General features: G+C 42.9%; 1 protein-coding gene across 1 annotated transcript in view; it reads right to left on the bottom strand.

The window, feature by feature from the left end:
- The window catches only part of PREX2 (phosphatidylinositol-3,4,5-trisphosphate dependent Rac exchange factor 2), a 487,967-nt gene that overhangs the window by 311,454 nt on the left and 148,543 nt on the right, over nucleotides 1-27,970 (bottom strand). The window contains exons 4-6 of the mRNA XM_077270643.1: nucleotides 26,859-26,963; nucleotides 13,896-13,997; nucleotides 1,412-1,573 (exon numbers count right to left, since the gene is read on the bottom strand). Coding sequence (XP_077126758.1) covers nucleotides 1,412-1,573; nucleotides 13,896-13,997; nucleotides 26,859-26,963 — 369 coding nt within the window. The remainder of the gene's footprint in view (nucleotides 1-1,411; nucleotides 1,574-13,895; nucleotides 13,998-26,858; nucleotides 26,964-27,970) is intronic.

The raw sequence follows: 27,970 nt of genomic DNA on the forward strand, positions 1-27,970 counted from the left end.
TTGTTGGCACCCTCAAACTTTCTAACTGCAATCAATCACTTCCTATAAACAGCAACAAGTTTCTTACATCTCTCAAGTGGAATTTTGGACCACTCTACTTTATAAATTACTCCAGGTCTCTCATATTTGAAGGGTGCCTTCTCCAAACAGATTTCTTGATGCCTTGCACAGAGTCAAGGCACCCACTGCCAGAGGCAGCAATGCAATCCCAAAACATATTTGAATCTCCACTCCACCATATTTGGCTGTAGGTACTGTGTTCTTTTCTTTGTAGGCCTTATTCCATTTTTGTAGAATGATGTGCTTTACAAAAAAGTTCTATCTTGGTCTCATTTGTCCACAACACACTTTCCCAGAAGGATTTTGACTTTCTCACGCACATTTTGGCAAACTGCTTTCTAGCTTTTTATGTCTTTGTATGAGCAGTGGGCTCCTCCTGGATCTGCTGCCATAGCAGATTATTTCACTCAAATATTCACAGCTAGTTTTTGCTGACATTGATGCACCCAGAACCTGCAGGAGAGCTTGAACATTTTTTTTAACTCAATTGGGCTGCTTATCCACCATCTAGACTATCCTGTGTTTCAATCTTTCATCAGTTTTTCGTAAACTTCTTGATTATGTTGCGCATTGTGGACAAAGGAACATTAAGATCTCTGGAGATGGACATGTAACATTGGGATTCTTATTTTTCAACAATTTGTGTTCTCAGGTCCTCAGACAGTTCTCTTCTCCTCTTTCTGTTCTCCATGCTTAGCGAGGCACACAGACACACAATGCTTTATGTTGTTCCAGTACACATAAAGGAAGTAAACCTGTGTATAACAAAACATGTGTAATTGCAATAATTTTCTGGGAAAAATACTTCATTTTCTGGAATAATTTCAAGCATCCCAACACTTTCGGCCATTACTGTATTTGAATAAATGATGATTTTTTTTGTTCAGGAATAAATGTAGATTGTTGTTCATGGAAAACAAAAATAAGACTTCCCCTAAAAATAAGCCCTAACTTATCTTTTAGTGAGAAAACTAATATAAGACTAAGTCACAGCAAAAGGAAACCAGACATTGCCGGCATATCTTAACGATATTTCGCCATGAATACGAATTGTAATAATAATCTTTAGAGCCAGTGCTTTGATTTATGATGCTGTAGGGCCAGGTATGGAATAAAAAAAAATTTAATAAAAAAATACATGACTTTATTATTGTTTCATCATACTTTTGTATAAAACTATATAAACACATTTGCAATAATAAGACAACGTTTGTTACCGGTGTTGGTTATTCTTTTTCGGTACATGGTATAATCCTTGTTAAACTTTTTTAATGCTTAATAAAGGAATATTATACACAATGCATGCCTTTAAACAAAGTGATGCTGGTAACACTATTAATATGTGACTCACCTCCCATCCCTCTATATGGCTCTGCCATTCTTCTAGCACTTCTAACTTTTCCATCTGTCTCTTGGCCTCATTAATGTTGGAGCATACGGCCTTCATTGCCTGTAAAGCCTCCACCACAGACATATAATCGCTGTGTCTCTTCGGTGTTCTCTTCAACAACTCCTGTAGGGAATTTAGAGAGAACATTACAGTTTCTGCATCTGTATTTGTGACTTTTACTGGACCTCATTTTGTGTGATGTTTTTCTTATCCAGAATTCCCATTTATTGGCACCTGAAGGACTGGTGTATAGTTCAAAATCGTCTTATACCATAAAATACAAGACATTAAATTATCCAGGAAATAAAATATTATAATTGTCTGGCACATCAAGGCCTAATATACTGTACCGATGTTTCAACCTAAAATACTGAAAAATACTTTAATCCAAAAAGAGCAGGACCTTAAATGTACAGGATTACCAGATTTTCTGGATTTTAAAATGTAGAAATCCTTTATCGAAAACAGACCAACATGAAACGTTAGCATGAAATCATTGTTTTTACAAAAACTTTGTTTTTAGAGAAACCTTCTAATTGATTTTCTCAGTTCAGTCTTGTATTTCTTTTTTTTACTTTAAAGTCTATGAAAATTATTTTTGTTCGCATTATACAGTCATCTCTGCAGTTTTAATGGATTTATAGGATATTTTCCTGCAATTTTTTTTATTCTGAGAAATGACATATTTCTACCAGGCAGTGTACAATAATTTAATGTAGAACTAAAATCTCCACTAAACTATTAGGGTGAGTGTCCACGTTCAGGAAACGCTGCGTGTTTGACGCTGCGCAGAGCTGCAGCGTCAAACACGCAGCGTCCAGATGTTCCAGCATAGTGGAGGGGATTTTATGAAATCCCGTCTCCACTATGCGTGGTAACACGCATCCGTCAGCCCTGCGACTCCGGACATGCTGCGCGTCTTTAAAGATCGCAGCATGTCCGTGTTCCTTGAGGTGATGCTGCACCACCGCAAGGAATAACACAGGGCCCTATGTGTGGGGTGCGATGATGCCGGATGTGTGCAATGAACACATCCGGCATCATCGCGTCCCAGAACGGGGCGGGGCTTAGCGCCGAGACGGTTTGCCGCTCCGACGATACCGCCGTATGTACGGTACATAGGCTACCGTAATGAAAAATAAAAAAAATACATAAATAAAAAAAAAACTCATGCAATGCAGTAGTTGTTTGTTTGGGACTAACCGCATAGGAAAGTGCAGTAGGTTGTGCTTTTTCATGCAGTAAAAAATCATATTAACATATATTTGTTTGGTTAATTTTTTATGCCAATTATGGTAGATCAATAAATAAGCAGAAAAAAAGGTTTTCTAAGTTATGTACACGTTTTAAGGGAACCTAACACATATTTTGTCCATAAAGGAGCAGTGGTATAGAGTATAGATGCTTAGTCCCCCAAAAAATGATCTTTTTTGTTGAGATCTGATGTGCCAATCTTGAGAAATATAGTGCAGAAGCCATATGTAAATAAGGCTGGAAGTGCATTGGGGGTGTCAATGTACTGTACAGTGACAGCTTCTTTCCTCTTCATTACTCCCCACTTGACTCCACCCTATTCTCCCTGATTGACACCTGGCCGCATCTGCCCACATAATGTACTGCATACGTGCCAGCCCAGGCCAGCAAGGTTTACTTCCTTTTAATGTGGAAAAAGAATTGTAACTTTTTCATTTGACACAGAGCAATGCATAAAAAAATGAAAACAAAATGAAAATGTATTATATGGTTATAAACATACAGTATATTAAGGGAAATTTCCCATATTAGACATATTTGGCATATGCTTATTAATGTAATATCACTCTTAGGACATCATGGCACCATAGATTTATGTGGATTGCTTGCCGCCCTGTGCCACTAATTGCTCTATTTGGGTTCGCTCACATTAGAGTATAAATATGCCAAGTGGAATGAAAAAAAAATCTAATTGCATCAGCACCAATGTTATTCATTGAGTCAGCGCTGATCTACCAGTTTTTCCTCAGCTGGAATCGGGCTGATGAAAAAATTGCAGCATGCTGCGAGCGGTCACAGATATCAGACAAGACTCGCCAATGCAAGTTATTCAGTGCATGAAAAAAAAAGAACAGCACACGGACCATCCGAATGCCATCCGATTTTTAAGGAATCAAGAAATTGCATCAGCCATGCACAGAAAGTTCACAGCCAGAAACCTCCTGGAAATCAAGAAAAAAAATCTTATGAAAATATTGATACTGTAGATAGATGATAATAAACAATAATAATACAGGTCAACAAAAAAAAAAAATTTTTCTGGTGTCCAAAATATTTTAATGAATTTGGGGTATTTTTGGGGTGCTGATTCTGAATATGCTATCAGTTTTGCCAGATTGGCTCAAGTTTTTGAGATTTTTGGTATCTTATTTATAGCACTTGTTGGTAAATGCGACGCATCATCTCATTAATTTCTTTGGATTAGTACTTGAACTGAGCAGTTCTCAATATAGTTTTGTGTTAATTAGTGTTCTAAAAGTTTGTTCATAGCTTGATTTTTGATCTAACTTTATGTTGTTGTCTGTTTTACAGTGAAAAGCATGAACTCATCAAGAAGAAGTTGTCTTAACGATCCAGACTCATTCTGTTACATTTGTGGTGAATACACACTGCCAAAACATAGAAGAAACATAACAGACTTCGTAAAAAAAGTGTATTTTGCCTATTTTGGGGTTATGCTTGGGGACCAAGACAAGTTTTGGGCACCACACATAGTGTGCAAAGCATGTATCGAATTATTACGAAAATGGAGCAAAGGACAAAGAAAAAGCTTCAAATTTGGTGTTCCAATGGTGTGGAGAGAGCCAAAAAATCATCATGATGACTGTTATTTCTGTGCAGTGCAAGTGCAAGGATTCAATAAGCATAAGAAACGAAAATGGGAGTAACATGGAATCTGAAAGAAGGCCTGTCCCTCATTGTGAAGATGTGCCTGTACCTGTGTTTACCATAAATAACAGTCATCATGATGATTTTTTGGCTCTCTCCACACCATTGGAACACCAAATTTGAAGCTTTTTCTTTGTCCTTTGCTCCATTTTCGTAATAATTCGATACATGCTTTGCACACTATGTGTGGTGCCCAAAACTTGTCTTGGTCCCCAAGCATAACCCCAAAATAGGCAAAATACACTTTTTTTACGAAGTCTGTTATGTTTCTTCTATGTTTTGGCAGTGTGTATTCACCACAAATGTAACAGAATGAGTCTGGATCGTTAAGACAACTTCTTCTTGATGAGTTCATGCTTTTCACTGGAAAACAGACAACAACATAAAGTTAGTGCAAAAATCAAGCTATGAACAAACTTTTAGAACACTAATTAACACAAAACTATATTGAGAACTGCTCAGTTCAAGTACTAATCCAAAGAAATTAATGAGATGATGCGTCGCATTTACCAACAAGTGCTATAAATAAGATACCAAAAATCTCAAAAACTTGAGCCAATCTGGCAAAACTGATGACATATTCAGAATCAGCACCCCAAAAATACCCTAAATTCGATGAAATATCTTTGGCACCAAAAATGCTGTTGACCAGTGTAATGATAGATAGATAGATAGATAGATAGATAGATAGATAGATAGATAGATAGATAGATGTCTATTTTCAGTAAGCCAGGAGGCATAGACTGTTGATTCCTTTTGTAGGTTGAATTGATATTTCTAAATTGATGAATGTTTGTTATTTACCTCCTATATCTGCTCCAGCAGTTTATTGTACTGTTATATTTGCAAAACAGAGATGCAGGGTCACTGAACAATGATGTTTGCTGATATGTGACTACACATTATACCAGGCTATGCAGTGTGTAGACTTGCAAACCTTGAAGGATAAACTATAAATAATTAAACAATGTAAGTTAATCTCATCACCCCTTCCCATTGACCTGTGAATGATGTCTTGAAGAACAGTTGTGAACTATAAAAAGGGATATGCCTCTGTAGCAATACATCCAAGACATCCAGAAATCCAAAGAACCAGAGACTCTTTACAAAACCACATCCAGGAACAATCTACATGATAGCTGCCAGATAATGGATCCATCACAAGGGAGACAGATTTGGCATTCTACAGGATATCAGCTTTGGGGACCACAGCCCCAGCTGAAAGAATACAGATCTGCTCCACTGACCATCACTGAACCCATGGATACATTTGGAGTAGTCAGGATTTGGACCCACTGGTCGAATGAGCCCTTTGGATATATTTGGGAGAGCCAGGATTGGGACCCACCAGTCACCTAGCTCCATGGAGATTTTCGGAGAAGCCAGGTTGTGACTCACTAGGCACCTGGCTTTCTACCTCAATGGACTGTCAGCTTCCTAAGCTTGTCGTTACCTCCTCTCTGTGCAACAGACAGGTGTGGGCAGTCGGTCCTGGAAGCTCTAAAGTCACAGCTGCTCTTATCCCAGCGAGTCAGCGGAAGAGTGAGACTCTGTAATTTTGCACCATCTTGGGTATTTTGCTAGGTCTGTTCTACGTGGTATTTGCCTGTTTTGTGGTTCAATAAAGTATTGCCACACTGTTATACCCTCACCCTGTGTTGTCTGAGTAGTATTATGCCCATGGTAAAAGGAGAGCAGGCGTCCAGTGGGATGAGCCCTTGTCCATGCAATTTCGGCTAGCAGACCAGAGCACCTGCTGATTCCCCCGTGTCTTCACAGATATACTATCTAGTATCTATTTTTGTATATATCTACTTATTATCTATCTATTATATATCAAATATCTTTCTATTATCGTTATCTATATCTTCATGTAAGATTGCTTTATTATTTATGACAACTAGCTTTATTTTACATTTTAATTTACATACAGTATTATTGTTTGCAAAAGATGATGTTATAAAAATGCATTGCATACGTATGTCATACAGATGCAAGTTGAGAAAAAAATTGTGCACACGCATATCATTCGCATGACATACGGAATGATATGCGCTTGATACTCGTCCTACTTTTCAGTATGAGAAATAGAGCAATTTTTTTATATGCACACGTGTGAGAACCATTAAAGAGAATCTATCAGCAGGCTTTTGCTATGTAATCTGAAGACAGCATGAGTAAGAGGTTAAAGCACAGAATTCAATGATGTATCACATATCAGGCCATGTGCTGTTGTTTACTTAGGCCCCTGTCACATTGCGCTCTTGTCCACATTCAATGATCCCGTCAGGGCTTACCTCAGATCCCACGCATATCGGAATTCAGATGTATGCGCTGATGAGGCCGACAGAATCAATGTGTGCTCTGTTGTGCATAATTTTTAGGCGTACATGACTACTGAAGGCGGACATTGGTGTCTACCTCCAGTAGACATTTACGCTGAAAAATGATGTGTGACAGAGCACATGCTGACTCTGTCGGGTCCATTATAGTCAATGGCCCATCGGTTCATACACTCAAATCCCGTTTTGTGTGGGGGTTCGGACACAAGCACTGGCAGGATCACTAAACGTAGTGTGGTAGATCGGCTCACTCAGATGTACATGGCGGTAGACACGGGTACACTGTCTCTTTAAAATCTTCACTGGTTTATTATATATGTGGCGCAAACCGTGGTGACTTAAAAATAAACACGGCCCTTTGGGCAAAACAGGGAAACAAATTGGTAGCACAAAGCACAGTCCTTGAGGTAGCGGGGATCCGTCCGCTCAGGGTTAGCAAAATACAAGGTTCAGGTTAACATAAACACGAGCACCTCTCTGGAGTTAGCCTCTCCAGACACAGTGAATACTGAATGCCTCAGGAGGCCGACTATTTAAACCCCAGACCACACCCTGGGGTGGGGATAAGGTAGACAACCTCCCACCCACTCTATGGTTATCCACAAAAACGCAACCCTTAAAATGGTCAATTAACCCCTCTCAACACACACACAGTGTGCTGGAGCAAACTTCTGGGTTTAAATTCACTGGAACTAATAGCCTCAGTGAAACGTATCTACCCTCCAGCACTTTGCCAGTGACTTTGTCACAGTGGGCAAGATGCAATGTGAAAGCAGTCTTACACTGAAGATTTTATCACTAGGACATTATCATTGCTGTGATTAGCTGGCACGTGCCTTCTGGTTCGACTCCTCCCCTCCTGTGATAAGCATCTCACTGTCAATGGACAAAGTACATACAGAGCCTGGTGTGGGTCGGGGCAGCTTTCTGAACTCTTCTGCATTCTATAGCTAAAAAGTGTTGTGTTAGAACGGCGGAAACTAGTAAACTAAGTGATACATCATTGGATTCAGCTTCTCTTTGCCTACACCAGGTTACTCTCATATGAAGAAACGAAAACCTGCTGACAGGTTCCCCATAATGCCAAAATGGACATGTATAAAAGGGCACGGCTCTTTACATTCAAGTAATGTGAAAGTTTAGCATTTAGGGTACATCTCCATGGGGCCTTTTCACTACGGACTTACCAGCAAAACATTGCATCAGCAAAATATACCGCTTATTTACTGCAGATGATAATATTTACCAAAACTAAAGCAGGCAAACCACACCCTTCACCTTTTGTATTGCAAATTGTGGAATCTGTGGGAATATCCTTGTGGATATTTTTACCAATGCATGCATACGATTTCTTAAAGGGGTTGTCTGGCAGGCTTGTGAATCTGCACAGCATGCGCACTCCACCCTGTGAGAATTTGCCGGGAGCAGGTGTCATGCGACCTTAAGTATGCAATTTCCCACATTCTGACTAGACACGTCCAGCCTCACTCAATGCGAGCATACTGAGCGAGGCCGGACACCGCCTAGTTGGAATGTGGCCATGACATTGGTATTGTCGACCACCATGAATAAGTGCCTCCCCCTGGGGTCTCCGACCCCCCTGTCTTCCCAACCTGAATAATGACATGAGTCTCAAGTTGGATATAATTGGCCACAGCAGCCTTTATTATAAACAAACAAAACATAACCGTAACATGAGCTGGGAAGGGGTTGAAGCTAAAAGTCTGGTGTTAACCATAGCATAAACAAGTGGACAGGAAAACCAACCGTAGATTACTCTCAGCCGTTACCCCACAGGCTCGAGAGCACCAAAATACCCCGAAGGGTTACCATTGTCCACTTCCAACTTAGGAATCTGGCCCACCGTTACCAAGATTCCCTCAAATCACCAGACCCGCAACCAAAACTTATACCAACTGGAGAATCTGTATGCCGACGGATCCCCCAGGCCAATTTAGCACCAACTCCAAGGACCCCTTCCCCCGCCTACAGCCACTATGACCCGAAAACATTGTACCGACCAAGCATTACCAATCACAACAACATACAGGGCGGGTGGGCGGGACTGCTCACGAGTCCTCAGAGCGGGAAGTGACCAGCTCCTCCCCCACTCACCCCATAACCCTCTCTGGCCAAAATTATCCCTCCCCTTGGAGCGAACCCCATGCCCCCTTATTCAGGCTCCAAACCCCCTGTCATGGCGGCTTCCGCGCACGCCGCCCGGGGGAGGGGGTGGGGCAGCTCGCTCCAGCCTGATCTTGACATTGGTATTGTCGACCACCATGAATAAGTGCCTCCCCCTGGGGTCTCCGACCCCCCTTTCTTCCCAACCCAAATAACGACATGAGTTTCAAGTTGGATATAATTGGCCACAGCAGCCTTTATTATAAACAAACAAAACATATAACTGTAACATGAGCTGGGAAGGGGTCCTTGAAGCTAAAAGTCTGGTGTTAAGCATAGCATAAACAAGTGGACAGGAAAACCAACCGTAGATTACTCTCAGCCGTTACCCCACAGGCTTGAGAGCACCAAAATACCCCGAAGGGTTACCATTGTCCACTTCCAACTTAGGAATCTGGCCCACCGTTACCAAGATTCCCCCAAATCACCAGACCCGCAACCAAAACTTATACCAACTGGAGAATCCGTATCCCGATGGATCCCCCAGGCCAATTTAGCACCAACTCCAAGGACCCCTCCCCCCGCCACAATGAGGATACTTGACCCCCTCAAGTACCCGAGACTGCACCAACCTTAACCGCTATGGCTTGTTCAATTCCAGACTGCAGCCCGAGGGACCACAAATCAAAGCCCACTGCGTTCAGATGAACGCCATTACCCAAAAGAAATTGGTCACCCCTACGTTCCAACTCAAAATGATGCACGGCCAAGCCCCCATTCCGCACAACAAAACCAGACACGGCCCGATTCACCTTGATGCGGGCTTTATTAATCCTGTCCACCGACCTAGCATGCCTCCAGGATTTTCGGGGAACAATCTCCGACCACACAACAGACATTTCCTGAAAGGAAACCCATAACCTAAGTAAGTCATGTTTAATGTCCTGAATCAACTCACGACAAGGGCGAACACCTAAGTCATTTCCTCAAACATGCAAGACCAAAATATCAGAGGGCCTGTCCAAGCGAACGCCATTGTATATTTCCTGCATGACTCTGTTCCAACTTAAGCCCTGAAACCCCAGCCACCTGATGACGGCCACATCCCTGGAAAAGCCGAGCTGTCTTCCATCCTGTTGGACGTCTGCCCGCTTTGCGCCCCAGTACACGTAGGAGTGGCTGACAATCCAAACCAACAGTGAGGATGAACCAGAAAAATATAAACAACTTAGACAATAGCAAACCATGAATAAAATAACCGATCAGTCCACGCCTCTCACGGCCTCACGTAACTCAGATAACGGCTGGACTCCCACCGACCTATCCTCTGTACCACCACAGGAGCCAAACCATTCAGCGCTGCCTCCGTAGCAGCCCCAATCCGAAAAGAATGAGAGGCAAACCTGGAAGAATCCACACCAATGGCCTCCAAAGACTGCCGAAAAACCGCTACAAACTGGTATTTAGAAAGAAAAGACCCATCCTCGTGACGTAAAAAAGGCCCGTCACAACGCGTTGCAAAATTCTGCCAACAACGTACCGGACACATAACGGAACCCGGAACGGCACCCAAAACCACCTTTTTACCCCGTCCCGCCTGATCCATCTTAGACTTCCAAATCCAAAATTGCAACGACTAGTGTTGAGCATTCCGATACTGCAAGTATCGGGTATCGGCCGATACTTGCTGTATCGGAATTCCGATACCGAGATCCGACATTTTTGTGATATCGGGTATCGGTATCGAAACAACATTAATGTAAAAATGTGTAAAAGAGAGAATTAAAATAAAAAATATTGCTATACTCACCTCTCCGACGCAGCCTGCACCTTACCGAGGGAAGCGGCAGCGTTCTTTGTTTAAAATTCGCGCTTTTCTTTCCTTTACGTGAGTCCCGGCTTGTGATTGGTTGCGTGCCGCCCATGTGACCGGGACGCAACCAATCACAGCAAGCCGTGACGTAATTTCAGGTCCTTCAGGATTTTAAAATTACGTTCCGGCGTTGTGATTGGTTGCGTCGCAGTCACATGGGCGACGCAACCAATCACAGCAAGCTGTGACGTAATTTCAGGTCCTTAAGGATTTTAAAATTACGTCCCGGCTTTGTGATTGGTTGCGTCGCAGTCACATGGGAGACGCAACCAATCACAAGCCGTGACGTCACGGGAGGCTGGACACGCGCGCATTTTAAAATGGGCGCGTGTCCAGCCTCCCGTGACGTCCCGGCTTGTGATTGGTTGCGCCGCGATCAACCAATCACAAGCCGGGAGGCTGGACACGCGCGCATTTTAAAATTTTAAAATGCGCGCGTGTCCAGCCTCCCGGCTTGTGATTGGTTGACCGCGGCGCAACCAATCACAAGCCGGGACGTCACGGGAGGCTGGACACGCGCCCATTTTAAAATTTTAAAATGCGCGCGTGTCCAGCCTCCCGGCTTGTGATTGGTTGATCGCGGCGCAACCAATCACAAGCCGGGACGTCACGGGAGGCTGGACACGCGCCCATTTTAAAAAGCGCGCGTGTCCAGCCTCCCGTGACGTCACGGCTTGTGATTGGTTAATGGCGGCCATGTTGCCGGGACGCGGACCAATCACAGCAAGCCGTGACGTAATTTCGTCACGGCTTGCTGTGATTGGTCCGCGTCCCGGCAACATGGCGCCGTGACCAATCATAAGCCGGGACGTCACTGGAGGCTGGACACGCGCGCTTTTTAAAAAGCGCGCGTGTCCAGCCTCCCGTGACGTCACGGCTTGTGATTGGTTAATGGCGGCCATGTTGCCGGGACGCGGACCAATCACAGCAAGCCGTGACGTAATTTCGTCACGGCTTGCTGTGATTGGTCCGCGTCCCGGCAACATGGCCGCCCTGACCAATCACAAGCCGGGACTTCACGTAACCAAGTAAAAGCGCAAATTTTAAACAAACAACGCTGCCGGTTCCCTCGCTGAGGTCCAGGCTGCGTCGGAGAGGTGAGTATAGCGATATTTTTTATTTTAATTCTTTCTTTTACACATTTATATGGATCCCAGGGCCTGAAGGAGAGTTTCCTCTCCTTCAGACCCTGGGAACCATCAGGAATACCGTCCGATACTTGAGTCCCATTGACTTGTATTGGTATCGGGTATCGGTATCGGATTGGATCCGATACTTTGCCGGTATCGGCCGATACTTTCCGATACCGATACTTTCAAGTATCGGACGGTATCGCTCAACACTAGCAACGACCCCTCGGTAACAAAAAAGTCCCCAGCCCAAAGGCCCCCTTGACAAACAGTAGTAGGAGACACCAGCTCCCCAATCCTCAAAGCTCCAAAAAATGCCAACGAAAAGTATTGGCACCCTCAGCCTAATACTTGGTTGCACAACCTTTAGCCAAAATAACTGTGACCAACCGCTTCCGGTAACCATCAATGAGTTTCTTACAATGCTCTGCTGGAATTTTAGACCATTCTTCTTTGGCAAACTGCTCCAGGTCCCTGATATTTGAAAGGTGCCTTCTCCAAACTGCCATTTTTAGATCTCTCCACAGGTGTTCTATGGGATTCAGGTCTGGACTCATTGTTGGCCACCTTAGAAGTCTCCAGTGCTTTCTCTCAAACCATTTTCTAGTTCTTTTTGAAGTGTGTTTTGGGTTATTGTCCTGCTTGAAGACCCATGACCTCTGAGGGAGACCCAGCTTATTCACACTGGGCCCTACATTATGCTGCAAAATTTGTTGGTAGTCTTCAGACTTCATAATGCCATGCCCATGGTCAAGCAGTCCAGTGCCAGAGGCAGCAAAGCAACCCCAAAACATCAGGGAACCTCTGCCATGTTTGACTGTAGGGACCATGTTCTTTTCTTTGAATGCCTCTTTTTTTCTCCTGTAAACTCTATCTTTATGCCTTTGCTCAAAAAGCTCTACTTTTGTCTCATCTGACCAGAGAACATTCTTCCAAAACATTTTAGGCTTTTTCAGGTAAGTTTTTGCAAACTCCAGCCTGGCTTTTTTATGTCTTGGGGTAAGAAGTGGGGTCTTCCTGGGTCTCCTACCATACAGTCCCTTTTCATTCAGATGCTGACGGATAGTACAGGTTGACACTGTTGTACCCTCGGACTGCAGGGCAGCTTGAACTTGTTTGGATGTTAGTCGAGGTTCTTTATCCAACATCCGCACAATCTTGCGTTGAAATCTCTTGTCAATTTTTCTTTTCCGTCCACATCTAGGGAGGTTAGCCACAGTGCCATGAGCTTTAAACTTCTTGATGACACTGCGCACGATAGACACCGGAACATTCAGGTCTTTTGAGATGGACTTGTAGCCTTGAGATTGCTCATGCTTCCTCACAATTTGGTTTCTCAAGTCCTCAGACAGTTCTTTGGTCTTCTTTCTGTTCTCCATGCTCAATGTGGTACACACAAGGACACAGGACAGAGGTTGAGTCAACTTTAGTCCATGTCAACTGGCTGCAAGTGTGATTTAGTTATTGCCAACACCTGTTAGGTGCCACAGGTAAGTTACAGGTGCTGTTAATTACACAAATTAGAGAAGCATCACATGATTTTTCAAACAGTGACAATACTTTTGTCCACCCCCTTTTTTATGTTTGGTGTGGAATTATATGCAATTTGGCTTTAGGACAAGTCTTTTTGTGTTTTTTCATTTAAGACAAATTAAATGAAGATAATAATAACAAAGAATTTGTGTTTGCAATCATTTTCAGAAAGAAACTGAGTATTATCTGACAGAATTGCAGGGGTGTCAATACTTTTGGCCATAACTGTGCACATACAAAATCTTACACAAAATAAATTCTTTAAAAAAACGCAGTGTACATGGACAAAAATGTTTTTCAGGGAATGCATGTTAAGAAACTGAACACAAGGTGTGCTTTGCATTGATGAGACTGCACCACAATGGTCACTGTTAGATGGTATGTTTTCGAGCCAAGTTTTGCTCTGCATAATACACAGCCTGTTAAAAGAAGGGAAATGATGGCATGAAAGAGATTTAAATACACTGAGCCGCATGCTTCAGGCGTCTAACAGCATCCCTTGGCAACCGATGCGTACTTACTCTCAAAAGAAGTGGGTACTTGCATATTCTCTGTATTGGTGCAACTAAATATCCTTCCAGTGGAACATCTGTGTTTTTCCGTCCACCCAGAAGCATGCAGTTCTGAAACACAAACACATTCAGTTTTCAGGCAAATCTCAGCCTTGTCATTCACTTTTTCCATGCTGCGATATTAAACCGTGGGCGTCTGCAATGTGCTCTCGCAGGATGCTCGCATGTTTATGTGCGGTTTACTGGTCAAACAGCAACTATTTGCTAACACATGCTAAAAGAAATGTGTTTATTATCTGTAAGACAACTAAATGTGCATAACCTCACTGATGCCCATATCAAAATATCTAGATCGATAAATAAGTGGTTATTAAAGACTAAGCTTTTGCAGTTTGTCCCTAAAGTTTACATTGGCAAGTTTAGTTTATAAGGTGTTAATTATATCCTCTTACAAGTCCATATATTCTAATGCCAGCTCTACTGTGACCCTAAGGCTAAGGCTATGTTCACACGTTGCATTCTTGCAGTGTTTTTTTGCTGAGTTTTTTATGCAAATTTTACGCTGTGTTTTACAATATCAGCAAAGTCTACGAGTTTTCAGAAATGTCATACACACACGTTGTTTTTTTTCCTGACTGATTTGGAAAACTGCTTTTTTTGCAAACTGCAGCATGTCACTTCTTTCAGTGCTTTTTAAAGTCTTTTAATTGAAAGAATGACACAGACTCCTTTTAATGAATCTGAATTAAACCATACTCACGTCATCACCCAGTCCACTGAAGCTAATGTCTCCTGTAACATAATTAATTTAAGAAACAACAATATTCCTCACCTGTCCGCCAAGAAGATAATAATCCATTTGTCCCAAAGCGGGTCTAGCTCTGCTACATCTAGATGGCAGTCTGCATTATTGCATGAATGTGACTATACAGCCTCTCATCCAGCAGAGACACTGAGCAGCGTGTGCCAGCACTGCTCAGTGTCTTGCGGTGAACTCCTATTACCTGCCTGACATCACCGTGAGCATGAGAAAGCATTCACATTCGCGGTACCGTCTGAAAGGTCCTGGGAGTTCACAGCCAATGAACTCAGTTCAGCTCACTGATGTCAGTGAGAGTGCCGTGAGAAAAGATGTAAAGGCACTCGCACTGACGTCAGTGAGTTGTACTAGCTGTGAACCGCGATAAAGTTCTCATGGTTGCTGTGCTGTCAGAAAGGTCCTTGGAGCCCACAGTCAATGAACTCAGTTCAACTCAATGATGTCAGCGCTAGCGCTGTTACAAATTTTCCCACGGCGCTCATGCTGATGTCAGTGAGCTAAACTGAGTTCATTGGCTGTGAACTCCCAGGACCTTTCTGACAGCAGAACTTTCACAGGTTCGGGGTGATGTCAGTCAGGTGACAGGAGTTCACCACGAGACACTGAGCTGAGCAAGCATGCACAGCTCGATGTCTCTGCTGTACGGCAGGCTGTATAGTTACATTAAATTCAATATATTTATTTAAGAAATATTTTTTTTAAAAGGATTTTTTGAACAATAAAATAGACAAAGAAATGGGGGCCTCCAAATACCAGGGGAGACCTATGAAGCACAAATACCAAACAGTATAGTAGGTAAAAGAAATGCAGACCTCAATGTCACTACTGCTTTATGAGTCACCAAAGTATATCTGATGGTATTCAGCGCACAAGGCTGTTTATGTATAGTATATTGTGAAACAGTGCTGTATTTACCACTTATAGCAATGTAAAGGCTCCACACCCCTTTCTGAGGAAGCTAAATGCGAAACGGCGCTCGTCAACAGGGCGTAGGGGAACCTTGATAGCACTCCTACCGTAGCGCACAGATCCTGAAGCACCCACCATCTGCACTTGCAGGTAATTTACCTTTATGTTTGTGCCTTGTATTTCCCTACTCTGCAACATTTAGGCAGTGTAGTGTGTCCTTCTCACTCCCCAGGTACAATAGCAGGTAACGCTGCATTTTTGGGCTCCCTTTTGCCTTTACATTGCTATAAGTGGTAAATACAGCACTTTTTCACAATATACTATACATAAAGAGCCTTGTGCGCTGAATTCCATCAGATATACTTTGGTGACTCATAAAGCAGTAGTGACATTGAGGTCTGCATTTCTTTTACCTACTATACTGTTTGGTATTTGTGCTTCATGGGTCTCCCCTGGTATTTGGAGGTTTCCGTTCCCCCATTTCTTTGTCTATTTTATTGTTCAAAAAAATCCTTTTTAAAAAAAATATTTCTTAAATAAATATATTGATTTTAATTGAAATTTCCGCTCACTTTGTTTCTTTTATGGTACCAGCCATATTGGAATATGTTTTGATATAATGTTGAAGTGACTCTAGCCGTAGCTAAATTAGGAATAAATGTATAGTTACATTCAGGGCCGGCATTTGGCACAGGCAGATGCCTGGGGCCCCCCACCAACAAGGGGGCCCCCTGCATCTGCAACCCCTGTATGAAGTGCCCAGAGGGTTTTCAGCAGTGAATAATGCTGTGCATTGCTCTGTAGTCCCAGAACATGTCTCCCAAACCCCCCTTGAGACCCCCTCAGTGCAGTGATTTACTCACTGTGGTCCCGGAGCTCTGTGCTGATTGCTGTAGGATCAGGTTTCACAGTCACATACAGCAGCCATCAGCATCGGCTCTGACCACAGTCACTGAATCATTGCTTGTAATCTGACAGGGCGACCTGCTGTCACTATTGTCAGGGCATTTATTATATAGAAACAAATGAATTCCCACGTGAAATAATAAGGGTAAATCACACACATATATAGTACAGGTGTGCATAGGAATCAGCGTTTTTGGTGCATTTTTTTTGCAGCCAAGACATGGTCTCTTGGCAGTAAAAACACTGCTTTCAAAGCACTCATTTTTTAGGGTACGTGCAGAGGATCCGGAAATGGCAGCCCTTTGGATGCAGTGGACATGTGCTGCCATGTTTTGAACACAGGTGATTCCGCGTGTGTTCATTGATCTGTGCGGAATCCCTGCATCCTATACATTGCAGGGGTGAGATTTCTCTTGTGGAGACTCACGTCTACGCCATATAAATTGACATGCTGCAGCCTGGACAGACGCGCCCCATGTCCGTCTCTGCGGGTGAGGTGCGGGTCATAGTGCACGCATAGTAGAGATGGAATTTCTTGAAATCCCATCCACTATATTGTAACATCTGGCCGCTGTGGGTTGGACGCTGCACAAGTACACAGCAGCCGACCCACAGCGTTTACTGATTGTGGGCACACACCCTTAGAGCTTTTGCTGTTTGTTTTTTACAGTATGCATTTTGTAAACTTTTTCATTGCTTTCTACGGGTGAAAAAAATTGCTGAAAGTGACACACTGCTGTTGTGAAATCCAGTCGGGGAAAATAAAAGGGTGTGCAGGAGATTTCTGAAAATCTCAGTTTTTGCTTGTGCTGTAAAATGCTGGAAACTTCTTATTTGCAGAAGAAAAAGCTGCAAAAATTCTGCATATGAACATGGTGAAAAGCTGCTTTTCAAAGTGCCAGCAAAACATAGGAGATTTCCGAAATCTCCTGCAGGCGCTTGTTTGTTTTCTGACTGGTTTCCAGAACTGTAGCGCTTTTTAAATCTGTAGTGGGTCACTTCTTTCAGTGTTTTCACCCGTAGAAAGCAATGAAAGAATAAAAAAGCTGCAGATATCGCAACGGCATTTTTCACTGCAATTTTTTAAGTGGTTTTGGTGAATTAAACTATTAGGTCTCGTTCACATGTTCAGTATTTCACATCAGTATTTGTAATGCAGAAACAGCAGTGGAACAATGAGGCTATGTGCACACGTTGCGGAATCTGCTGCAGATTTTTCCACGCAGATTCATAAAAAATAATGGCGGAATTACCGCGTTTTTTGTGCGGTTTTCAACAGCGTTTTTACACCCGCTTATTCCTATTATGGAGCAGATGTAAAACACTGCGGAATCTGCACAAAGCATTGACATGCTGCAGAAAATACAACGCGTGGTATTTTCCGCAGCATGTGTACTGCGGATTTTGTTTTCCATAGGTTTACATGGTACTGTAGAACGCATGGAAAACTGCTGTAGATCCACAGCAAAATCCGCAGCGTGTGCACATACTCTGAGAAACATGTCACCACTTATGTATTTCTCACCCTCCTGGTTTTGGCTTACACATACTGATGTGAAATACTGACCAAATACTGATCGTATGAATGTGGTCTTAAACATACTGTAGACAAAGCAAACATCCTCACTCCAAAAAAAGCTGAAAAAAGTGTGAAGAACACCACAAAACAAGCTGAAAAACAGGTGTTTTGAACGCAACGTTTTTACTGCTAATATAAAAGGTTTTGGCTACTGAAAAAAATGCTGCATGTGAACATAGTCTTACTCTGAAACGCTATGTCTTTCTGTGGTGTTACATAGGACTGCAGGTGACATCTACTAAATTATCTGAACTCAGAGAGTTATCACTGTATTATGTGTGGTGTTAAAAAAAATTAAGAGGGGGTTGGGGGCAACTCTTTGTCTTGGGGCTTGTGTTATGATCCGGTGACCTTGGAGCCGCATGAAAACTTTCTCTGGAGTCGGTGGAACCTGTACTGACCGCAAATCCTGAACTAACACCGCAACTAGAAGTAGCCGTGGGGTGTGCCTAACAAACCCTAGACACCACAACACAGCCGGAGGACTAAATACCCCTATAGATGGAAATAGGAATGCTATCTTGCCTCAGAGCAGACCCCCAAAGGATAGGCAGCCCCCCACGAATAATGACTGTGAGTAGGAGAAGAATAGACACACGCAGGTAGAAAACAGGATTTAGCAAAAGAGGCCACTCTAGCTAAATAGGAAAGGATAGGACAGATTACTAGGCGGTCAGCATTAAAACCCTTCCAAAAATATCCACAACAGATAATACAAAAAGTTCCACAATCTAACTAAAGACATGGAATGTATATCTGCCACTCCAGAGAATCCAGCAAGACTGAGAAAATACTGACACAATCTAAGCTGGACAAGAAAACACAAAGAATAGCACTGAATTGTGAAGCACACAGCATGTGTGCCACAGGAAAAAAAAAACAGACACTTATCTTTGCTGATTTGGCAGAATGACAGGAGGAACCAGGCAGAGGTCCAACACCTCCCAACAACAATTGACAACTGGCAAGGACTAATGAATCCTGCACACCTAAATATCCCAGTCAGAACTGCAATCAGCAGACACACCTGACCAGGACTGCAACCCAGGGACAACTGCATTACCACCTACTACCACCGGAGGGAACCCAAAAGCAGAATTCACAACAGTACCCTCCCTTTGAGGAGGGGTCACCGAACCCTCACCAGCGCCCCCAGGCCGATCAGGACGAGCAAGATGAAAGGCATGGACCAGATCAGCAGCATGGACATCAGAAGCAAAAACCCAAGAATTATCCTCCTGGCCATAACCCTTCCATTTGACAAGGTACTGAAGCCTCCGCCTCGAAAAACGAGAATCCAAAATCTTCTCAACCACATACTCCAACTCCCCATCAACCAAAACAGGGGCTGGAGGATTAACAGAGGGAACAACGGGCACCACATATTTCCGCAATAGAGATCTATGGAAGACATTATGGATAGCAAAAGAGGCCGGAAGCGCCAATCGAAAAGACACCGGATTAATAGTCTCAGAAATCCTATAAGGACCAATAAACCAAGGCTTAAACTTAGGGGAAGAGACCTTCATAGGAACATGACGGGAAGACAACCAAACCAAATCCCCAACCCGAAGCCGGGAACCAACACACCGACGACGGTTAGCAAAACGTTGAGCCTCCTCCTGAGACAACACCAAATTGTCCACCACATGAGCCCAAATCTGCTGCAACCTGTCAACCACAGAATCCATACCAGGACAGTCAGAAGGCTCAACCTGCCCAGAAGAAAAACGAGGATGAAAACCAAAATTACAAAAAAAAAGGCGAAACCAAAGTAGCCGAACTAGCCCGATTATTAAGGGCAAACTCGGCCAATGGCAAAAAGGCCACCCAATCATCCTGATCGGCAGACACAAAGCATCTCAAATAAGTCTCCAAAGTCTGATTAGTTCGCTCGGTCTGGCCATTTGTCTGAGGATGAAATGCAGAAGTAAAAGACAAATCAATGCCCAGCCTAGCACAAAAGGCCCGCCAAAACCTAGAAACAAACTGGGAACCTCTGTCGGACACAATATTCTCAGGAATACCATGAAAACGAACCACATGCTGAAAAAACAACGGAACCAACTCTGAAGAGGAAGGCAATTTAGGCAAAGGCACCAAATGAATCATCTTAGAAAACCGGTCACAAACAACCCAGATAACCGACATCCTCTGGGAAACCGGAAGATCAGAAATAAAATCCATAGAAATATGCATCCAGGGCCTCTCAGGGACCGGCAATGGCAAAAGTAACCCATTAGCACGGGAACAACAAGGCTTGGCCCGCGCACAAGTCCCACAGGACTGCACAAAAGAACGCACATCACGTGACAACAAAGGCCACCAAAAGGACCTACCAACCAAATCTCTGGTACCAAAAATACCAGGATGACCAGCCAACACAGAACAGTGAACCTCAGAAATCACTCTACTAGTCCATCTGTCAGGAACAAACAATTTCCCCACAGGACAGCGGTCAGGTCTATCAGCCTGAAATTCCTGAAGAACCCGCCGTAAATCAGGGGAAATGGCAGAAAGGACCACCCCTTCTTTCAGAATGCCGACCGGTTCAAGGACCTCAGGAGAATCAGGCAAAAAACTCCTAGAAAGGGCATCAGCCTTAATATTCTTAGAACCCGGAAGATACGAAACCACGAAATCAAAACGGGAAAAAAACAAAGACCATCGAGCCTGTCTAGGACTCAGCCGTTTGGCAGACTCGAGGTAAATCAAATTCTTATGATCGGTCAGGACCACAATACGGTGCTTAGCTCCCTCAAGCCAATGTTGCCACTCCTCAAACGCCCACTTCATAGCCAACAACTTCCGATTGCCGACATCATAATTGCGTTCAGCAGGCAAAAACTTGTGGGAGAAGAAGGCACACGGTTTCATCAAAGAACCAACAGAATCCCTCTGAGACAAAATGGCCCCTGCCCCAATCTCAGAAGCATCAATCTCAACCTGAAACGGAAGAGAAACATCTGGTTGGCGCAACACCGGAGCAGAAGTAAATCGGCGTTTAAGCTCCTGAAAGGCAGAGACAGCCGCAGAGGACCAATTCGCCACATCAGCACCTTTTTTCTTCAAATCAGTCAAGGGTTTAACCACGCTGGAGAAGTTAGCAATGAACCGGCGACAAAAATTTGCAAAACCCAAAAATTTCTGAAGGCTCTTCACGGATGTGGGTTGAATCCAATCATGAATGGCCTGAACCTTAACCGGATCCATCTCCATAGATGAGGGAGAAAAAATAAAGCCCAAAAAAGAAACCTTCTGCACCCCAAAGAGACACTTAGACCCCTTCACAAACAAAGCATTGTCACGAAGGATCTGAAATACCATCCTGACCTGTTCCACATGAGACTTCCAATCATCGGAAAAAATCAAAATATCGTCCAAATATACAATCAAGAATTTATCAATATAAGTCCGGAAGATATCATGCATGAAGGATTGAAAAACAGATGGAGCGTTAGTGAGCCCGAATGGCATCACAAGGTGTTCAAAATGGCCTTCGGGCGTATTAAACACAGTTTTCCATTCATCACCCTGCTTAATACGAACAAGATTATATGCCCCCCGAAGGTCAATCTTCGTAAACCAACTAGTCCCCTTGATCCTAGCAAACAAATCGGAAAGCAAAGGTAAAGGGTATTGAAACTTGACCGTGATCTTATTCAAGAGGCGATAATCAATACAAGGTCTGAAGGAGCCATCCTTCTTAGCAACAAAAAAAAAACCTGCTCCCAACGGTGAAGAAGATGGCCGAATATGCCCTTTCTCCAAAGACTCCTTAACATAACTCCACATGGTGGTATGTTCAGGCACAGACAGGTTGAAAAGTCGGCCATTAGGAAACTTACTGCCTGGAATCAAGTCAATCGCACAATCACAGTCCCTGTGCGGTGGAAGGGAACTGGACTTGGGCTCATCAAATACATCCTGAAAATCAGACAAAAACTCTGGAATTTCAGAAGAGGAAGAAGAGGAGATTGACATCAAAGGAACATCATTATGAACCCCCTGACAACCCCAACTAGTCACAGACATAGATTTCCAATCCAACACAGGATTATGTACCTGCAACCACGGGAAACCCAGCACGATAACATCATGCAAATTATGCAACACCAGAAATCGACAATCTTCCTGATGGGCTGGCGCCATGTGCATGGTCACCTGTGTCCAAATCTGGGGTTTATTTTTAGCCAACGGTGTAGCATCAATCCCCCTTAAAGGAATAGGGTTCTGCAAAGGCTGCAATGGAAAACCACAACGCCTGGCACACTCAAAATCCATTAAGTTCAAGGCGGCGCCTGAATCCACAAACGCCATGACAGAAAATGATGACAATGAGCAGATCAAGGACACCGATAACAGAAATTTAGGTTGTACAGTACTGATAGTAAATGAACTAGCAATCCTTTTTGTCCCCTTAGGGCAGACTGAAATGACACGAGAAGCGTCACCACAATAATAACACAACCTATTCTGACGTCTGAATCCTTGTCGTTCCATTCTAGACAAAATCCTATCACACTGCATTGACTCAGGACTTTGCTCTAAGGACGACGCCACAGCGCGCACAGTTTGACGCTTCCGCAAACGCCGATCAATCTGAATGGCCAGAGACATAGAATCACTCAGACCGGAAGGCGTGGGAAACCCCACCATAACATCTTTAACGGATTCAGAAAGACCCTTTCTGAAAATTGCCGCCAAAGCATCATCATTCCATTTAGTCAACACAGACCATTTTCTAAATTTCTGACAATACAATTCTGCCGCCTCTTGACCCTGAGACAGGGCCAACAAGGTTTTCTCCGCTTGATCCACAGAATTCGGTTCATCATATAATAGTCCTAAAGCCTGAAAAAAGGAATCTACATTAAGCAAGGCTGGATTCCCAGATTCCATGGAAAATGCCCAATCATGTGGATCGCCACGCAGCAGGGAGATGACAATTTTAACCTGCTGAATGGAATCACCGGAGGATCGCGGTCTCAGAGCAAAAAACAGTTTACAATTGTTTTTAATACCCAAAAATTTGGACCTATCACCAAAAAACAAATCAGGAGTAGGAATCTTCGTCTCTAAAGCAGGAGTCTGAACAATATAATCAGAAATATCCTGTACCCTAGCAGCAAGCTGGTCTACACGAGAAGCTAATTCCTGAACATCCATGCTGGCACAAGACTCCTCAGCCACCCATAAATAAAGAGGGAAGAGAAGACAAAACAGACTGCAGAAAAAAAAATGGCTCAACACCTTTCTTCCCTTCTTCTGAGATGTATTTAACTCATTATTGGCCAGTTGTACTGTTATGATCCGGTGACCTTGGAGCCGCATGAAAACTTTCTCTGGAGTCGGTGGAACCTGTACTGACCGCAAATCCTGAACTAACACCGCAACTAGAAGTAGCCGTGGGGTGTGCCTAACAAACCCTAAACACCTCGACACAGCCGGAGGACTAAATACCCCTATAGATGGAAACAGGAATGCGATCTTGCCTCAGAGCAGACCCCCAAAGGATAGGCAGCCCCCCACGAATAATGACTGTGAGTAGGAGAAGAATAGACACACGCAGGTAGAAAACAGGATTTAGCAAAAGAGCCCACTCTAGCTAAATAGGAAAGGATAGGACAGATTACTAGGCGGTCAGTATTAAAACCCTTCCAAAAATATCCACAGCAGATAATACAAAAAGTTCCACAATCTAACTAAAGACATGGAATGTATATCTGCCACTCCAGAGAATCCAGCAAGACTGAGAAATTACTGACACAATCTAAGCTGGACAAGAAAACACAAAGAATAGCACTGAATTGTGAAGCACACAGCATGTGTGCCACAGGAAAAAAAAAAACAGACACTTATCTTTGCTGATTTGGCAGAATGACAGGAGGAACCAGGCAGAGGTCCAACACCTCCCAACAACAATTGACAACTGGCAAGGACTAATGAATCCTGCACACCTAAATACCCCAGTCAGAACTGCAATCAGCAGACACACCTGACCAGGACTGCAACCCAGGGACAACTGCATTACCACCTACTACCACCGGAGGGAACCCAAAAGCAGAATTCACAACAGGCTTGGGCCCCCAATCTTTTCTGACCCTAGTAACGCCCCTGCATACAGCTAACAGTGGCAGACCTGTTTGCCGATATTAGGCCCCTAAATATGGGGGCCACAGTGTGAGCACTGGCTCCAGGCCCCTCCTCCAAATGTATCCGCATCCTGCTCATGTAATGTAACTTAAATGTTTGTGTGATTTTACAATGTTAGCATTTGGGACCCCACTTTAAATTTTTGCCTAGGGCCCCACTTTGTCTAAAACCGGCTCTGGTTACATTATCCAACAATGCAGCCTGCCATCTAGATGTAGCAGAGCTAGACGTGTCATGGGACAACTTAATTATTATCTTCTTGGATGACAGGCAAGGATTATTGTTTATTATTTTAATTCTGTTACAGGAGACATTGGATTCAGTGGAATGGGTGATGATGCAAGTATGGTTTAATTTAGATTCTTTAAAGGAGTCTGTGTCATTCTTTCAAAAAAAGGACTTTATTCTGGGTGTGTGTTTTTTTTCTTACAATGTCACTATGTTGTTAGTAATAGGGGTGTCTTATAAATGCCTCTACATTACTAACCTCTGAACTTGATGACACCTGACAATACAAAGGTGACATCAACCCCTCTATCACCCCACTTGCCACCGTATCAGGGCAAGTGGGAAGAGCTGGGCAAAGCATCAGAATTGGCGCATCTAATAGATGCTCCATTTCTATGTGGCTGCGGGCTGCTAATTTTAGGCTGGGGGAAAATATCCATGGCCCCTTACCAGCCTAAGAATACCAGCCACAGCTTTCTGCTTTAGCTTGGCTGGTTGTCAAAAATGGGGGGAACCCTATGCAGTTTTGTAAAAAATAATCCAGCCTTGCTAACGCTGACAGCTGAAGGTTGCAGCCCACCTGTCAGTTTTGCATCGCTAGTTATCAAAGGTACAGGGGAACCCGCATCAATTTTTTTTTAAATTATTTATTTATAGCACAATTGATGAGTCAATTCATGATACATTTCCTGGTGTCTGCTCTTAATTTTCACTATTTTGGCAGCTATTGGTCCCCCTGAAGGTGTTGTCTATGCGTTTGGTTTTGCCTCCCATTGAATTCAATGGTGTTCGGCGAACTGTTCGCTCAGCATGTTCGCTAAACATTGGGAAGTTCGGCGAACATAGTCGAACCGAACATTAAAAGGTTCGCTAATCTCTACTGGACCAATCCAAAGAATATATTTCATGAGATGAAGGGGGAGGGGTGATGTGCTTTGCCCCCAATGTATTACAATACTATTTTTCCATTATTTATTTATTTACTTTTTATGCTTACTTATAGATAGCTTCAATCGATAGGTCATCAATATTTTGTGCCTTGACAACCCCTTTAAAAGACATTAAAAGATCTGTCCACCTTAGCAATTATTGTTGTATGGCACGAATGCATAAAAATAAAAAGTAACACTTATAGTGGCCTGTAGGACATGTGCCCTGTGTGCATGGTTCAAAGAAGAGCGGGCAGCAAGCCACTCTGTCTTTCATATCGTAGTTAGGGTAAGGGCCATGACACTTATCTTGAAAACTCCCTGGTAAAAGGAAACTTTAGCTACAACTTTGGTCTTTGTAGACTTTTGTATCTCAATGGTTAGAAATCAAACACTCTATACAGTCTGATTAAAAATCATTCTCATCTTTCACCACCAGATGAAAGGGAGTATAAATGCAGGATCAGACTACAAAGGTTTGGTTGTAGTCTGTAACCACGGAAATACATAGGTCTGCAACAGAAGCTGTATACACAAAATAGTAGTAAGATTATTGAAAAAGGACTTTGCAAAGTTGTTTACTTTATTTGCATTAAAGCAATAATAATTAGTTACAAAGGTGAAGACGTTCTTTAAGACGTCACAGGAAATAACAAAACAAGGTTGGAATCACACATGCCATTTTGGCGCAGCTTTTGAGCCAGAAGTGGTTACAACAGGAAGAAAGGCAAAATTCCTTCCTATATGTTTCCCTTTCCTTTTGGCTTTGGCTCTCAAACAAAAAATTGGAGTTGATAAAGTCTGCAAAATTATTTGATTATTCTTAGAAGTGAATAAAATGAAAATGAAGAGCTGTGTCGAAAAGCAAATAAAAGAATAATAATAATAAAACATAGTAATATTATCTGTCTCAGGAGTTAACATAGCTCTGTAGCTAGTGAGAGCTTTTACAAGTTTTTCAATAGCCTTTAAATCAATAACCACATAAAACATAGCATAATATTTCCATCCAACAATAGACTTAAAGAGGTATTCCCATCTCCAATATCCTACCCCAATATGTAGTAGGCGTAATAATAACAATATTAATTCTGATTCGCTTTGTCACTTAAATCATGTGAAGGGCAATGCAGTAGCTTAGGTATCCATGGTTACAATCACTTATATAGTAACAGTTAGTTAGCTGTTAGTGGTCGTAACCATGGATACCCAAGCAACTGTAATGCCCAGCATGAGGAAAGCCACATAGCGAATCAGAAGAACTATACTACATTTGTAATTGGAGGAATTTGCTAATATTATTAATATAGGGATAGGATCTTGGAGATGAGAATACACTTTTAAGGTACAAATACTGAAAATAGACTAAGTGAAATAAAATATCGCCTAAATATACCATCGGCCTATAACACAGAAAACCATGTAGTAGGATCGCCATTCCTTACCAGTAGAAAAGTCCGGACTGTTCTTATCTTGTTAAGTTCTAGCAGAAGTTTCTGTGCCTTTTCGTGATTGCTGCAGTATTCATCATAAATGGCAAAACGCTCTTTCTACAGTTTACAAGGATATAGTGAATAGATTAGATAACATGGTGTCAAAAACTCAAAGCTTTGATATAATTATTATAGGCTTCTCTGCTTCATAAAAGTCTGTGCAAGTGAACCAAAGCACATACTGCTCTGTGTTACATATGATGCACTTTACATAGCAGAAAGCAACTGAACAGCCCTGGCACAGTACCGCATCTCTTTGTATATAGTGTATATAATAGGCGGAGGCAAGAAAAAAATGGGCTTGAACGCAATTTGTACAAGTTTTCCTTTCTTATGCTAGCAGGACTGCTACCTAGTTTTCATTCATTCCACTCAAAAATAGTTAAGAACTTCTGTTATAACCTAAGTTTACCGAGAAGATGACAACACAATTTTGTAATGTAAAGACACGACTATAATGGTGCTGTAACACTGATTACATTGATACCTTTGGGGAAGCAATCCGCTTTGTTGCTCTTCTTTAATTACTATTTGAGGTTTTTTACTAATCAGTTTTTGGTGCACAGGGGCCGGACTGTACACTGGCCATGTCTTTACTATACATTGCAAAATTGTGCTGACAGGTTCTCTTTAAGTGACGTCAACATTATGTTTCAGCTCTAAATTTGCAGTATATTTTATATATATATATATATATATATATATATATATATATATATATATATATATATATGTATATATACAGTATATACAGTATATATATCTAATATATAATTGCCTAGAATACTACTTCCTGCAATTTGTGCCAACTTCCGTGGCTTTGTCCGGAGCTAATGTCCGGAGCTAATGTCCGGAGCTAATGTCCGGAGATAAGTGACGTCACCAGTGTCCTACACCCAGGCAGAGCACAGGGGCCCCAGGCAGCATATGGGGCCCCAGGCAGAGCACAGTGGCCCCAGGCAGAGCACAGGGGCCCCAGGCAGCATATGGGGCCCCAGGCAGAGCACAGTGGTCCCAGGCAGAGCACAGTGGCCCCAGGCAGAGCACAGGGGCCCCAGGCAGCA

This window comes from Ranitomeya variabilis, chromosome 6, assembly GCF_051348905.1.
Source record: "Ranitomeya variabilis isolate aRanVar5 chromosome 6, aRanVar5.hap1, whole genome shotgun sequence".
Taxonomy (NCBI): domain Eukaryota; kingdom Metazoa; phylum Chordata; class Amphibia; order Anura; family Dendrobatidae; genus Ranitomeya; species Ranitomeya variabilis.